The sequence below is a fragment of the Scyliorhinus canicula genome, chromosome 17 (assembly GCF_902713615.1).
Source record: "Scyliorhinus canicula chromosome 17, sScyCan1.1, whole genome shotgun sequence".
Lineage (NCBI taxonomy): Eukaryota > Metazoa > Chordata > Chondrichthyes > Carcharhiniformes > Scyliorhinidae > Scyliorhinus > Scyliorhinus canicula.
The window spans coordinates 54,819,592-54,835,155 of record NC_052162.1 but is presented as its reverse complement, the minus strand read 5'-3'; the positions used below and the strand labels follow the sequence as shown (position 1 = coordinate 54,835,155).

General features: G+C 42.7%; 1 protein-coding gene across 8 annotated transcripts in view; it reads right to left on the bottom strand.

Annotated features, from left to right (window-relative positions):
• The window catches only part of clcn5b (chloride channel, voltage-sensitive 5b), a 116,483-nt gene that overhangs the window by 55,537 nt on the left and 45,382 nt on the right, over window positions 1-15,564 (bottom strand). For all 8 annotated transcript variants that reach the window (XM_038775583.1, XM_038775582.1, XM_038775586.1 and 5 more), the window contains one exon: window positions 760-911. In XM_038775583.1, the coding sequence (XP_038631511.1) occupies window positions 760-911 (152 nt within the window). The remainder of the gene's footprint in view (window positions 1-759; window positions 912-15,564) is intronic.

Here is a 15,564-nt window from a genome sequence, read left to right as displayed (position 1 = left end):
ATCCAGCTATGCTTCCTTGCAATTTTCATTTCATTTCATCGCTGGGCCGGTAACTAACTGATCAAGAAAATGCCCTGAAGACACTTGAGGAACTCTTCTCCTCATGGCCTTTTACACTGTAATTTTCCTAATACAGACTGTGATATTAAAAATCCCGCATTAACTATACTCTAAGACAGTACCTGCCTTTGCTCTGATTCCCCTATGGCTCGTAGACTACTGGAACACTTTACCTAAACTCATTGAATGAATGGTAACTTTGACAAAAGTATCTTTTGACCTGTGGAACTCTGTACATTCGGCATAGTGTGGTAGGGGAAAGGAGGGATTCAAAATATTGCTGCATTTTAAAGTAACTGCTTAATTAACATGGCTCAATCTTTGCATTCAATACACCCAATTCCTTAATCAAATGACATATACTTTGGGCTGGAATAGGAACAAATATTATAATACATAATTCACAAGATACATGAAATAGGAAATGCTGAAATAGAACATAAACCTCCAGAACTGATTACACACAGCACAAAATGGAGGAGGTCTGGAGGCATTCTACCTTTAGATTGGGAAGAATTCAAAGAATCAAAAGGGACAGTAGGTAGATTTTTTGAAACTAAAATAAATTGTAATTCAAATAGACAGAGTCGAGTGTTGTACAACAAGGGATGGCAGATAACAGGGATAACAGATTCTGATATAAATAGGTGTATTTTGTTCGTGTTTTACACATGGCTTTAAGTACTGATATTAATATACCTCTCTGTGTCTGTCCCTGTCTCTGGATTTCTCACGGACCCAGTCTATCGTATTGAAATCTTCATACGTCCCCAAACCAGGAATTGGTTCGTCCAGAAAATCCATTATCTTGCTTGCACCATTCATCCCTGTTCCGTTATAGTTTGTATACCCTGTGCAAGATTAAAAAGATAAAATACATCACATTAAATATTAGCACAAGAAACTTGCAGTTTTACAAAAAGGGTCGGGATTTCACTGCCAGACCATGCCAGTGCAGTGCTCCAGCATGGCTAGTTTCACTGTGCTAAGTTATCAACATGCATTGATCTGAACTACTACAGATAGACAATGAGTTTTTCCAGATATACTAACAAAACATTTTTAAGGCTGCAGAGGCAAGATAAATAACACACTTTGCACATGTGCAGGCAGATGTACTGTGAGCAAAATTAATTGAATTCCAGATCATGGTGGGTTGCTAAGATGCACTTTGTACATTACAGACGGCTGACAGCCAGTGGAGAGAAACGGATCACTACACAAATAAGAATGCCTATTATTTAATCAAAGCACCAACAGTTGAAAAACATTCCTAAAAATTTAGTTTTATTTGATAAAGTAACTGATTAGTTCCTGTTTATTAAGTGCACAGGGTGGGGGAGAGGATTTCAGTGAAAATGGTCTTTGTAAGAATACAAGTATCATGGCTACAGAATTTATATTCAACCCAAAGAATTGATACAATGAGCATGTGACCTAAACATATCCATCCTAGATTTGGGGCATTCTCCATACAAAGCATCGTACATATAATTAAGGACTATTCACTTTACTCACTTTAGCCTACACAATTTTGCGTTGGTAAAAATTTACTGTGGAGGCAGAAGGCATGAAATCTTCACGTGGAGCCATAAATGAGACACTGAATGAGTACTTGCAATTGTCTTCACAAAAGAGGATGAAGATTGCAGTAGAAGAGGAAGGAGTAGGGATATTAGGTAGGTTAACAATTGGTGAAAAGCAGACATTAAATAGGTTCGCATTCATCAAAGTTAGCGCGTCATCCGATCTAGATGGTATATATCCTAGGTCGCTCAGGGAAACTAGGATGGTGATAGAAGTTGCTCTGATCAAAGTCTTTTAAATATCCTTGGATACGGGGCTGGTGTTAGAGCACTGCAAATGTTACATCCCTGTTCTAAAAAGTGGAAAGGGATAAACCTAGTAACTCGAAGCCAATCAGGCAAATGGCGTTTGGTGGGAAAGTCGCTAGAAAACATTGTCAAGATCAAATTATTCATTACTTGAAGAAGCTTGGGCTACTAAGGGACAACCAACATGGACTAACTAATTTGACTGAGTTCTTCAGAAAGGGCTGATACACATACGTTCTGATGAAAGTAATTGAGCTGAAATGTTAATGTTAATAGTGTGCTCTCTCCACATATGCTGCCTGGCCTGCTAGGTATTACCAACATTTTCTATTTTTCCTTTACAAATCACTGATTACACTTCAGCTGAAGCATTATGTTAAATTCGGGCATCATACTTCAGAAAGAGTGTCAAGAACACAAAAAATAGGAGGAGTAGACCATATGGCCTGTCAAATCTGCTCTGCCATTCAATACAATCATGGCTGATCTTGGGCTTTTACTCCACTTTTCCATCCACTTCTCATATTCCTTGATTCTCGAGACCAATCTTAAATGTATTAAGATGGAACATCCACCACGTTGAGGTAGAGAATTCCAAAGATTCACAACCCTTTGAGTGAAGGAATTTCTCCTCATCTCAGTCCTGTTAGATTGACCCAAAATCCTGACACTCTGCCCCCATGCTGTAGATTCCCCAAACAGCAGGAACAATGTCTCAGCATCTCTCCGATCAAGCCCCTTCAAAATCCTCTACGTTTCTCTCATTTTTCCGAACTCCAGAGAGCATAGGCCCAATTTACTCAGCCTCTCGTCATAGGGCAACACACTCATCAAAATTATAATTTAGTGAACCTTTGCTGTACTGCCTCCAATGCAAGTATCTCATTCCTTAAATATGGAAACCAAAACAGCACAAAGTATTCTAAATGTGGTCTCACCAAAGCCCTGTACACCTGTAGTAAGACTACTTTACTGTTTTATTCCAATCCTCTTGCAATGAATGCTAAGGTGTCTTCCTAATTTCTTGCAGTACCTGCATCCTACTTTCTGCATTCCAAGCATTCCCAGGTATCTCTGAACATCAACATTTTCAGTTTTCATACTTGTTACAGTAATAGAGAGGGTACAGAGGAAACTTACCAGAAATTATAGCAGAGGTGAGGAAGTTCAGTTTGTGGAGTAATTGTAAAGCAAGGTTTTCTCCTTGCAGTAGAGAAGGTTAAGGAGGGTCTAATAGAGGTATGCAAAAGAGGGAGGTTTGCATAGAGCTAGTTGGTTGAAACTATTTCTTCTGGATCAGGAACCAAAAGTCTTCAATTTAAAATAATTGGCAAAAGAACTAACAGGAACATGAAGTTTGGTGAAATCAAATTCTACTGTAACTTTTAAAAGACAATTTTACATGTAATTGGAGAGGTTCGCAAGATTATGGGGGAAAAAGGTCGCATTTGTAAAAGTCTTTCAATGACAGAGGTGACAGCCGAAATAGCCTACTTCTGCGATTCTGTGATTCTATAACCATATTCACAGAATTTAGAGACAGATATTTGATTACTTTTCTAAAAAGATAATGATCACCTGAGATTTGTCACTTGATACTCCTTGGAGTATTGATTCTGCCAAATACTCTACCTATTCCTACTCCCTCATTTTAATTCGGAATATCTTATCAAATATAAGATAAAGTGCATTTTCATGGGGCCCATGGGCAGCTTAGACGTACAGTGTGGAACAGAATATCATGATTAGACAGCACCAAATTTTAAAAAAAAGTTTGCAGGCGTAAAGACGCAAAAGAGTAAGGGGGAGGCGGAAACTTTGAGATGAGTCATGATTTTAACGCAGTTGAAATGTAAAGAGGGCTGTGTTCTTGGAACTTAGAAGAGATAAGAGAGAAGCTCATAACACCACTGACCATAGTGGTGCAGTATTGATAACAGAAAATGGCAAGAGGACTTGCACTGGAGAGTTAGGAGATTAGAGGTGAAACTGCACTGCCGGACATGGGTTAAGTAAGTGGAACAGTATGAAAGTGCTGAGGTTCAGTCTCTATCATAAAAAAAAGTTAACTGTGCACAGAAATATCAAGACACACATATGCATAAAACTGAAGGTGCATTTCCTTTGAACAATTTAATATGGGATTCATTACTTTATGCAATTTTAACCTTAACTAAACCTTTCAACATTTTATCCAGTGGACTAGAATCACTGGCACTAATGGATTGTTTTCTTCCTGTTCACGCAATGTCCATTTATTACCTTGTACAGTTTGTTAATTTCTCTTAAGATGAATCTGATCATTTTTCAGCATGGGTTAGAAATTTCTATACAGCACTGCAAGTATTAGCTGAAGGAGAGCCAGCATTACACAGAATTGGACTGTTTGCGAGAACGTAAAAGTTCATACTGAAAGATAGTCTCGTGAAGAAGGAAAATTTGTATTAGCAGCCTGTCACAATGGCAATGAGCCAGGCAGCCAAGAGCACAAACAATATTTTTAAAACTCTTTTGAAAATGGTGTTTTTAAAAAAAAAAACATTAACATATTTTAGGTACATTTTGGTACAATTGTGTCAATGATTCAGCTGGTTTTACACCATGAAGGCATGACATTTCTGAGGCTAGAATGAATGCCATCTGTGAGTTTCTCTAAACAGCTTAACTTCATTATGCAACTTTTTGCTTGCTAACATTTGCATGTGCTTCATTTTTGTTTTTCAAGTCAAATTTATAAACATCCTACATTCAATCACACAACATTTTTAGTAAGGGGCTTTATTTGAAGGAAGTGCAGATCGGACAATTATTGAATCTCTAATTTGGTTTTAAGCAAGACTCCCCATTAGAGTGGGTGGTGGGGGAGGGGTTGGTACGAGAGCGGGTGGAGACTGCCTCATACAAGGATTTGGATGCGCTGTTAACGGCACGTGCGCCGTTCTCGCCAGCTCCGTACTCCACAAGCCCGATAGTAGTAGCAGCCCTGAGGGTGTGGGGACATGGGGCTGGAGGGGGCGTTGGTGTGTGCACCGATATGTGATAACCACCGTTCGCCCCGGGAGGGGCTGGATGGGGGTTTCCGGAGGTGGCGGCGGGCGGGAATCGAGAGATTTGGAGGTCTCTTCATCGATGAGAGCTTCCCGAGCTTGGAGGAGGAGTTTTGAGCTGCCAGGTGGGAATGGGTTCCGGTATCTCCAAGTGAGGGACTTTGTTCGGAGGCAAGTTTCGACCTTCCCGCACCAGGGACTGCAGGATAAGCTGGTGTCGAGAACAGGAATAGGACAGGGGAAGGTCGCAGAGATCTATAAGGAACTGATGGAGTGGGAGGGAGCCCCAATAGAGGAGGTGAAGCGAAAGCGGGAAGTAGAGCTGGGGGTGGGGTGGGGGTGGAGTGAGTTGGCGGCCGGATTATACGAAGAGGCTTGAAGTGGGTTACTGCATCCTCGTCGTGCACGAAGCTCAGCCTGATACAATTTAAGTTAGTCCACAGGGCACACATGACTGTGGCCCGGACGAGCAGGTTCTTTGAGGGGGTGGAGGATAGGGTGCTGTGCAGGGGGTCCTGGGAACCGGGCATGTCCAAGGTGATGGGGTTTTTTGGCAGGGGTTTGCTGATGTCATGTCAAAGGTCTTAAAAGTGAGTGTGGTGCCAAGTCCAGAGGTGGTGATCTTTGGCATGTCGGAAAATCCGGGAGCCCAGGGGGTGAGAGAGGCCTATATCCTGGCCTTTGCCTCCCTGGTGGCTGAGAGACGGATCCTACTAGGATGAAGGGACTAAGTCGGGGGTATGAGTTAGTGACATGGCAGGGTTTCTCAGATATGAGAAAATTAAATTTGCCTTGAGGAGTTCGTTGCAGGGATTTGCTCGGAGGTGGCAGCAGTTCATCGACTTCTTAGAGAGTTTAAATCAATGTGACGTAATATTAATAATGGCACATGTTTATGTAATGATACATTTATTTTAAACAGAATATTCAATAGCTACTATTTGCAATATACTGCAAGGCGAATCTGAAAACAAATCCTAAGCTCAGTGTATCAAATGTTCTCAGTGTCCAATATTCTAAGACAAAGATAAAAGGTGAAAGTCTTCTTGACCTTATTGGATTATCAGAAAGGTAGATAATAAGACATTGGTAATCTCTTTCTTTCACATTTCCACATACCTTCCAAGCTAATCCTTCTAGTCTCCACTCAGGGCCACTCGGAGGTAGATCCACAATCATAAGGTTGATAAACGTTACTGCAGTTAGCACCATCATTGTCTGTGCATTTGGTGCACAACCCATTTAAATGATTCTATGAACAAATATATTTTATTGCAATATTGCAAGCTTTGCGTAAGTGAAGGGGACATAGCTGGAGTGAGACAGATCCAGAGTGGGAATTTGGAACTTGGTAATTTGGTGCAGTGAGGTAATTTGGTGCAGTGAGGTAATTTGGTGCAGTGAGGTAATTTGGTGCAGTGAGGTAATTTGGTGCAGTGAGGTAATTTGGTGCAGAGTGGGAGAAGGTGCTTGTTCCCCACTGTTTTGTTCCCTCTCTTTCTTATGGCCTGTAACTTCTAATCTCCAGGGAGAGAACCAGAGAGTATCTGAGAACCAGTGATTTTTATTCATTTTTATTACCTTTTCAAATTGTGTGTGTGTGGGGGGGGGGGGGGGGGGGGGGGGGGGGGGGGCTGAAGTGGCATCACAGTAAAGCCGTGACCCGATTGGCTGGTTGGGAATCTACACTAAATTTAAAAATTAAGCATTGTTAAACGAATTAAACGTAATTACTTAATTATAATTTAGAGGGGTATCTAAGCCAGAGATCGGAGAGTACTACATTTAGCTTTCACATTTATAGTAGAAATCTAGTGCTAGAAAACATATAGTTAACAGTAACTTAAAAAAAAAAAATTTTTTTAAATTTAATTTACTAATTAATCGACGCAAAATGAAACGAAATGAAAAGAAAATTGCTTATTGTCACAAGTCGGCTTCAAATGAAGTTACTGTGAAAAGCCCCTAGTCGCCACATTCCGGCACCTGTTCGGGGAAGTTGGTTAGGGAATTGAACCGTGCTGCCGGCCTGCCTTGGTCTGCTTTCAAAGCCAGCGATTTAGCCCTGTGCTAAACCAGCCCCTCAAGTAGAGGGGTGCAGTGCTCTGATTGTGAGATGTGGCAGGTCCGGGAGGCTTCCAGCGTCCCAGATGGCTTCATCTGCAGAAAGTGCACCCAACTAGAGCTCCTCACAGACCGCATGGTTCGGTTGGAGCAGCAGTTGATGCATTTAGGAGCATGCAGGTGGTGGAAAGCGTCATAGATAGCAGTTATATAAATGTTGTCACACCCAAGATGCAGACAGAGAAATGAGTGACCACCAGAAGGAGCAGGCAGTCAGTGCAGGAATCCCCTGTGGTTGTCCCCCTCTCGAACACGTATACCCTTTGGGTACTGTCGGGGGGGGGGGGGGGGGGGGGGGGGGATAGCCTATCAGGGGAAAATAGCAGCAGCCAGAGCAGTGGCACCACAGCTGGCTCTGATGTTCAGCAGGGAGGTTCAAAACGCAGAAGAGCAAAAGTCATCGGGGACTCTATAGTCAGGGGCACAGATAGGCGCTTCTGTGGACGTGAAAGAGACTCCAAGATGTTATGTTGGCTCCCTAGTGCCAGGGTCCAGGATGTCTCCGAACGGGTAGCGGGCATCCTGAAGGGGTTGGGCAAAAAGGTAGAGGTCTTTGTACATATTAGTACTAACGACATAGGCAGGAAGGGGCATGAGGTCCTGCAGCAGGAGTTCAGGGAACTAGGCAGAAAGTTAAAAGACAGGACCTCTAGGGTTGTAATCTCAGGGTTACTCCCTGTGCCACGTGCCAGTGAGGCTAGAAATAGGAAGATAGAGCAGCTAAACACGTGGCTAAACAGCTGGCGTAGGAGGGGGGGTTTCCGTTATCTGGACCACTGGGAGTTCTTCGGGGGCAGGTATGACCTGTATAAGGACGGGGTGCATCTAAACTGGAGAGGCATAAATATCCCGGCCGCGAGGTTTGCTAGTGTCACACGGGAGGGTTTAAACTAGTATGGCAGGGGGGTGGGCACCGGAGCAATAGGTCAGAAGGTGATAGCATTGAGGGAGAACCAGGGAATAGGGCCAGTATGGCTCCGAGGAAGAGCAAACAGGGAGATGTTGCTGAAAACAGCGGGTCTGGTGGCCTGAAGTGCATATGTTTTAATGCAAGAAGTATTACGGGTAAGGCAGATGAACTTCGAGCTTGGATTAATACTTGGAACTATGTTGTTGTTGCCATTACAGAGACCTGGTTGAGGGAAGGACAGGATTGGCAGTTAAATGTTCCAGGATTTAGATGTTTCAGGCAGGATAGAGGGGGATGTAAAAGGGGTGGTGGAGTTTCACTACTGGTTAGGAAGAACATCACAGCTGTACTAGGAGAACATCACAGCTGTACTACGGGAGGACACCTCAGAGGGCAGTGAGGCTATATGGGTAGAGATCAGGAATAAGAAGGGTGCAGTCACAATGTTGGTGGTTTACTACAGGCCTCCCAACACCCAGCGGGAGATAGAGGAGCAAATAGGTAGACAGATTTTGGAAATGAGTAAAATCAACAGTGTTGTTGTGATGGTAGACTTGAACTTCCCCAATATTGACTGGGACTCACTTAGTGCTAGGTGCCTGGACGGGGCAGAGTTTGTAAGGAGCATCCTGGAGGGCTTCTTAAAACAATATGTAGACAGTCCAACTGGGGAAGGGGTTGTACTGGACCCGGTATTGGGGAATGAGCCTGGCCAGGTGGCAGAAGTTTCAATAGGGGAGCATTTCGGGAACAGTGACCACAATTCAGTAAGTTTTAAAGTGCTGGTGGACAAGGATAAGAGTTGTCCTCGGGTAAATGTGTTAAATTGGGGGAAGGCTAATTATAACAATATGAGGCGGGAACAGAAGAACCTAGATTGGGGGAGGATGTTTGAGGGTAAATCAACAAGCTTTCAAATGTCAGTTGAAAGGAATTCAGGACCGGCATGTTCCTGTGCGGTAGAAAGATAAATACGGCAAATTTCAGGAACCTTGGATAACGAGAGATATTGTAGGCCTCGTCAAAAAGAAAAAGGAGGTATTTGTCAAGGCTAGAAGGCTGGGAACAGACGAAGCCTGTGCGGAATATAAGGAAAGTAGGAAGGAACTTAAGCAAGGAGTCAGGAGGGCTAGAAGAGGTCACGGAAAGTCATTGGCAAATAGGGTTAAGGAAAATCCCAAGGCTTTTTACATGTACATAAAAAGCAAGAGGGTAGCCAGGGAAAGGGGTGGCCCACTGAAGGATAGGCAAGTGAATCTATGTGTGGAGCCAGAGGAAATGGGCGAGGTACTAAATGAATACTTTGCATCAGTATTCACCAACCAGAAGGAATTGGTGGATTTTGAGTCTGGAGAAGGGTGTGTAGATAGCCTGGGTCACATTGAGATCCAAAAAGACGAGGTGTTGGGCGTATTGAAAAATATTAAGGTAGATAAGTCCCCAGGGCCAGATGGGATCTACCCCAGAATACAGAAGGAGGCTAGAGAGGAAATTGCTGAGGCCTTGACAGAAATCTTTGGATCCTCACTGTCTTCAGGTGATGTCCTGTGGGACTGGAGAATAGCCAATGTTGTTCCTTTGTTTAAGAAGGGTAGCAAGGATAATCCAGGGAACTGCAGGCTGGTGAGCCTTACGTCAGTGGTAGGGAAATTACTGGAGAGAATTCTTCGAGACAGGATCTACTCCCATTTGGAAGCAAATGGACGTATTAGTGAGAGGCAGCATGGTTTTGTGAAGGGGATGTCATATCTCACTAACTTGATAGAGTTTTTCGAAGAGGTCACAAAGATGATTGATGCAGATAGGGCGGTGGATGTTGTCTATATGGACTTCAGTAAGGCCTTTGACAAGGTCCCTCATGGTAGACTGGCACAAAAGGTGAAGTCACACGGGATCAGGGGTGAGCTGGCAAGGTGGATACAGAACTGGCTAGGTCATAGAAGGCAGAGAGTAGCAATGGAAGGGTGCTTTTCTAATTGGAGGGCTGTGACTAGTGGTGTTCCGCAGGGATCAGTGCTGGGACCTTTGCTGTTCGTAGTATATATAAATGATTTGGAGGAAAATGTAACTGGTCTGATTAGTAAGTTTGCAGACAACACAAAGGTAGGTGGAATTGCAGATAGCGATGAGGATTGTCAGAGGATACATCAGGATTTAGATTGTTTGGAGACTTGGGCGGAGAGATGGCAGATGGCGTTTAATCCGGAAAAATGAGGTAATGCATTTTGGAAGGTCTAATGCAGGTAGGGAATATGCAGTGAATGGTAGAACCCTCAAGAGTATTGAAAGTCAGAGAGATCTAGGTGTACAAGTCCACAGGTCACTGAAAGGGGCAACACAGGTGGAGAAGGTAGTCAAGAAGGCATACGGCATGCTTGCCTTCATTGGCCAGGGCATGGAGTATAAAAATTGGCAAGTCATGTTGCAGCTGTATAGAATCTCAGTTAGGCCACACTTGGGAGTATCGTGTTCAATTCTGGTCGCCACACTACCAGAAGGATGTGGAGGCTTGAGAGTGTGCAGAAGAGATTTACCAGGATGTTACCTGGCATGGAGGGCATTAGCTATGAGGAGCGGTTGAATAAAGTTTGTTTGTTCTCACTGGAACGACGGAGGTTGAGGGGCGACCTGATAGAGGTCTACAAAATTATGAGGGGCATAGACAGAGTGGATAGTCAGAGGCTTTTCCCCAGGGTAGATTGGTCAATTACTAGGGGGCATAGGTTTAAGGTGCGAGGGGCAAGGTTTAGATGAGATGTACGAGGCAAGTTTTGGTTTTTTTTTTTTACACAGAGGGTAGTGGGTGTCTGAAACTCGCTGCCGGAGGAGGTGGTGGAAGCTGGGGCGATAGTGACAGTTAAGGGGCATCTTGACAAATACATGAATAGAATGGGAATAGAGGGACACGGATCCAGGAAGTGTAGAAGATTTTAGTTTAGACAGGCAGCATGGTCGGCACGGGCTTGGAGGGCCGAAGGGCCTGTTCCTGCGCTGTACATTTCTTTATTCTTTGTTCTATTTGCCATAACTTTCTCTGGAAGGGATCCAGGGTACTGACTGACCGATAAAGCATTTGGTATATTTGAATGTATTACAGATTCTTTTGTCCTGTTAATTATTTATCCGAAAAGCTTTGGTTTATAACCTCACTCATTGTGAGCTACGACACACCAAAGTCTGTTAAGTGTACCGTGACCACTTTTGTTCTGATCTAAGTGTTCCATTATTGGAAATGATTCATGGACTAGTACGTGATTAAATGAATTAGAGGTGCACATGTTGTGCTAGATTATGAGTTAATTATAGGAAGGTTGCAATCAACAATAGGGTTGTTGAACGTGAATATAAAATGAACTCAAAACTTGCGATCACAGGCAGTTGATTACACTGTTCAATAAAACTATTTTTAAAATTCATTTACGGGATGTGGACGTCTCTGGTTCGGCCAGCATTTATTGCCCATCCCTAGTTGCCCTTCAGAAGGTGATGGTGAGTTGTCTTCTTGAACCGCTGCAGTCCTCCAGGTGTAGGTACACCCACTGTGCTATTAGGGAGGGAGTTCCAGGATTTTGACCCAGCAACAGTGAAGGAACCCTGATTTATTTCCATGTCAGGGTGGTGAGTGACTTGGAGGGGTACCTCCAGGTGGTGGGGTTCCCAGTTATCTATTACTCTTATCCTTCTAGATGGTAATGGTCATGGTTTGCAAGATATTATCTAAGGAAGCTTGGTCAGTTACTACAGTGCATCTTGTAGATGGTACATACGGCTGCCACTGTTCATCTGTGGTGGAGGGTTTGAATGTTTGTGGAATGGGGAGCAATCAAGTGGGTTGCTTTGTCCTAGATGGTGCCGAGCTTCTTGAGCGTTGTTGGAGTTGCACTCATCCAGGCAAGTAGAGAGTATTCCCATTACACTCCTGACTTGCACCTTATAGATGGTGGACAGGCTTTGAGGGGGTCAGGAGGTGAGTTACTCACCATAGGATTCCTAGCTTTTTATTCCTCAGGAAATAATAGCCAATATTGTGCTTTATCTTAACTGATATTTTTTCACCTCTGCAGAAGTTCTCGTACAATGTGTCATTTTGATTTAATTTCTTTCAGATCTTTAGTCCATAAAGGAGGAGAGTTACTCACCGTAGGATTCCTCATCTTTGACCTACTCTGGTAGCCACAGTATTAATGTGGCTCGTCCAGTTCAGTTTCTGATCAATGGTAACCCCCAGGAGGTTGATTGTGGGGGATTCAGCGATGGTAATGCCATTGAATGTCAAGGGCGGTGGTTAGATCCTCTCTTGTAGGAGATGGTCACTGCCTGGCACATGTGTGACATAAATGTAACTTGCCACTTGTCAGCACAAGCCTGGATATTGTCCATTCATTTGGACATGGACTATTTCATTATCTGAGGAGTCGCAAATGATGCTGAACGTTGTGCAGTCATCTGCAAACATTCCTACTTCTGACCTGATGGAAGGGAGATCATTGATGAAGCAGTTGAAGATGGTTAGGCCGAGGACGCTTCCCTGAGGAACTATAATGACATATTGCCACACTCAGGGCCACTAGGAGGTAGATCGTCAATCAGAGGATTGAGAAATGTTATTTAGTTACAGTAAATAATAATAATCTTTGTTACATTAACACCGCAATACAGTTACTGTGAAAATACCCTAGTTGCCACATTACAGGGCCTGTTCAGGTACACAGAGGGAGAATTCAGAATGTCCAATTCACCTAACAAGCACGTCTTTCGTGCAGCACCCGGAGGAAACCTACACAGACACGGGGAGAACGTGCAGACTCCGCACAGTGACCCAAGCCAGGATTCGAACCCGGAGCTGTGAAGCAACAATGCTAACCACTGTGCTACCGTGCTAAATGAACTACAGTTAGCACTTTCATTGTCTGTGCATTTAATGCACAACACATCTAATTGATTCTATGCGCACATACTATTTTATTATAATATTTGCTATTATTGTCTCTGGAAGCTGACCAGAATATTGACAGTCCCATATGTCACATGGTAAACCCAACGTGTATTACAGATTCTATTATTCTGTTAATTACGTTAATGGTGTTGGACTTCTGGAGTAATTCTAGAGCAATAATATTTACATCATAAGCACAGAAAATAGCAATTTGTATGGCCAAGTTAGTTGGAGATGCAGTATATTTCATAACCACGTTTCACAAGCTGAAAGCCTGGCACCAAAGGTTCCTTAGCTTAGAACCTTTCAAAGTGAAGCACACTGAATATACTATAAATGTTTAATTTCTAGTATTCTTTTGGTATCTAGGCAGGGTTTTAATTGAGCCCTCAAAATAGCAGGGTTACTGAAACTCTTATGACTTAACACCTATCTTATTGCTTTAAAATAAGCATGGTCTCAATTATAGTGCAATTCAAAAATAAGACTATTAAAAAAGTATATTCCCATTTGGACATTATACACAATCTTCAACACTAACTGAAATATTATTGTGAAGCACTGCATATATAGAACATAAATTAAAATATTGTCAGCCTGGGAGTTTCCTTCAGTATGTACACATATGGGAAACCCACCAGGAACTGAAATAGAGCATAAAAAATGGATGGGTGTTCTATAGGTGTTGTGAATTATAACTTACAACCATATGCATGTTGCAACATGTGGTCATAGCTGGAAACTATTAGAATCTCTCCTGATTATTTCCTGGGTATAACCGCTATCAATCTCAACCAGCGAGGACGAATTTCTCCATCACACGCAATATCTTACTCAGCTGAATAGTTTAATTAGGCCAAACAACAAGACAGGAGCATCAAACAAAATTTGACACCAAGCCAAAGGAGAGGTATAGCAACTCGCAGGGATATAGCACCTCTAATGTAATGAAACATCCCAATGTGCTGACAGGAGCATTATAAAACAGAGTTTAACATTGAATTGAGGAGGGTGTTAGGTCAGATGGCCCAAAGCTTGGTCAAAGAGGTAGGCTTTAAGGAGTGCCTTAAAGGAGGAAAGCGAGGTAGAAAGGCAGAAAGGGGTAGGGGACAGTTTCCAGGTCTCGGGCCTAGGCAAATGAAGGCACACCAGCGGTGAAGCAATTAAAATTGGGGATGCACATGAGGTTTGAATTAGAGAAGTGAAATTATCACAATGGGTTGTGGGACTGGAGGAGATTATACTATTAGGACAGGTGGGCAAAACCTTGGTTTTAAGGAGCATTGTAAAAGATGAGCGGGAGAAGAGAGACAAAAGGGTTTAGGAAGGGAATTCCAGAACCTAGAGCCTAGGCTGTTGAAGGCATGGTTGCCAATGGTACAGCAACTTATATTGGAGATGCTCAAGAGCCTAGAATTAGAGGTGCATTAAAACCTTAGAGGTTTACAGAGCTGGAGTAGATTATGGAGATCGGGTGAGATGAAACTGTGTTTACAATTGAAAACAAATTTTAAAATGAATTCATTGCTGGTCTGGTAGCCAACCTACGTCAACCAGCGCAGGGGAGATGAGAGAACAGGGCTGGTGCAAGTGTATAAGGGAAGTGTTTGGGTGATTTTGTGCTTACGAAGGGCTAAAAATGAGATGTGACCAGGAGAACATTAGATTAGTTAAATCTAGCGCTAAAACTAGGGGTAACAAAAGCAAAGATGAGGGTTTCAGGAGAGGAGTTGAGACAAGATTAGAGGCATACTATCTTACAGAGATGGAAGTAAATAAATGTTTTGATGATGGACAGGATATGTGATTTAAAACATCCTGGGGGAGAGGGAGAGGGGGAGGGGGGGGCATAGTAAATAGTATAGAACGTTTACAGATGGTCTGATTCAGCGGAGTCCCCAATGTGCAGAGAATTACTAAATGTGGCTAGTTGTTTCACGGGATGATTGAGAGGAGAAAAACCACAAATAGTCGTCATTTTTGATGTGCTCATAGAAATCAAAAGAACAATATCCGAGGCCCTGTAATAGGTTGCTCAATTGCCATTGGTGAATAATCTGAGGAGTGATGTTGTGAAATCATGTCCCAAGGAACAGAACAAAAATGTTAACCTCCAAATTAAAAAATCAAAAATAAAGGTGTAATCTTTTTAAATATGGCCAAAATCAATTGAGTTTTTAAGAAAGTCATACAAGAGATAAGAGTTGTCCAAGGTTGGTGCTACACGCAACACGAAAAACAGCAGCAAAAATGCAAGACGCAAAGAAAAAGGGGCTTTTAATTCTTTAAAGAATGAAGTTTCGAAATTACAATACAATGACGTTGATACAGAGCAATTAACATATTTGCTACTACCTGGGAAAATTGAAACGCTCTCAGAAAGTAGATCCTGAGGCTAATCAATAATAGGCTTGATAGATTCTGAGATAATCACTTAATGGTCATTTGCGCGCTCTTATTTTGATCCTCTTTCTGTTTTACGTGATGCTGTAATATATAGCTTCATTCCACGTATGGACTTAACAATTTCTGTTACAAGCAAGGAAATAAAATGCTAGCCTCAGGCCAATGGTCTGTAAGCCAGATATGATCACTGCAAACATCTGCCTACCTTAAAAAGCTTTTCGCTTGTAAACAAAGCAGAGTCAGTGC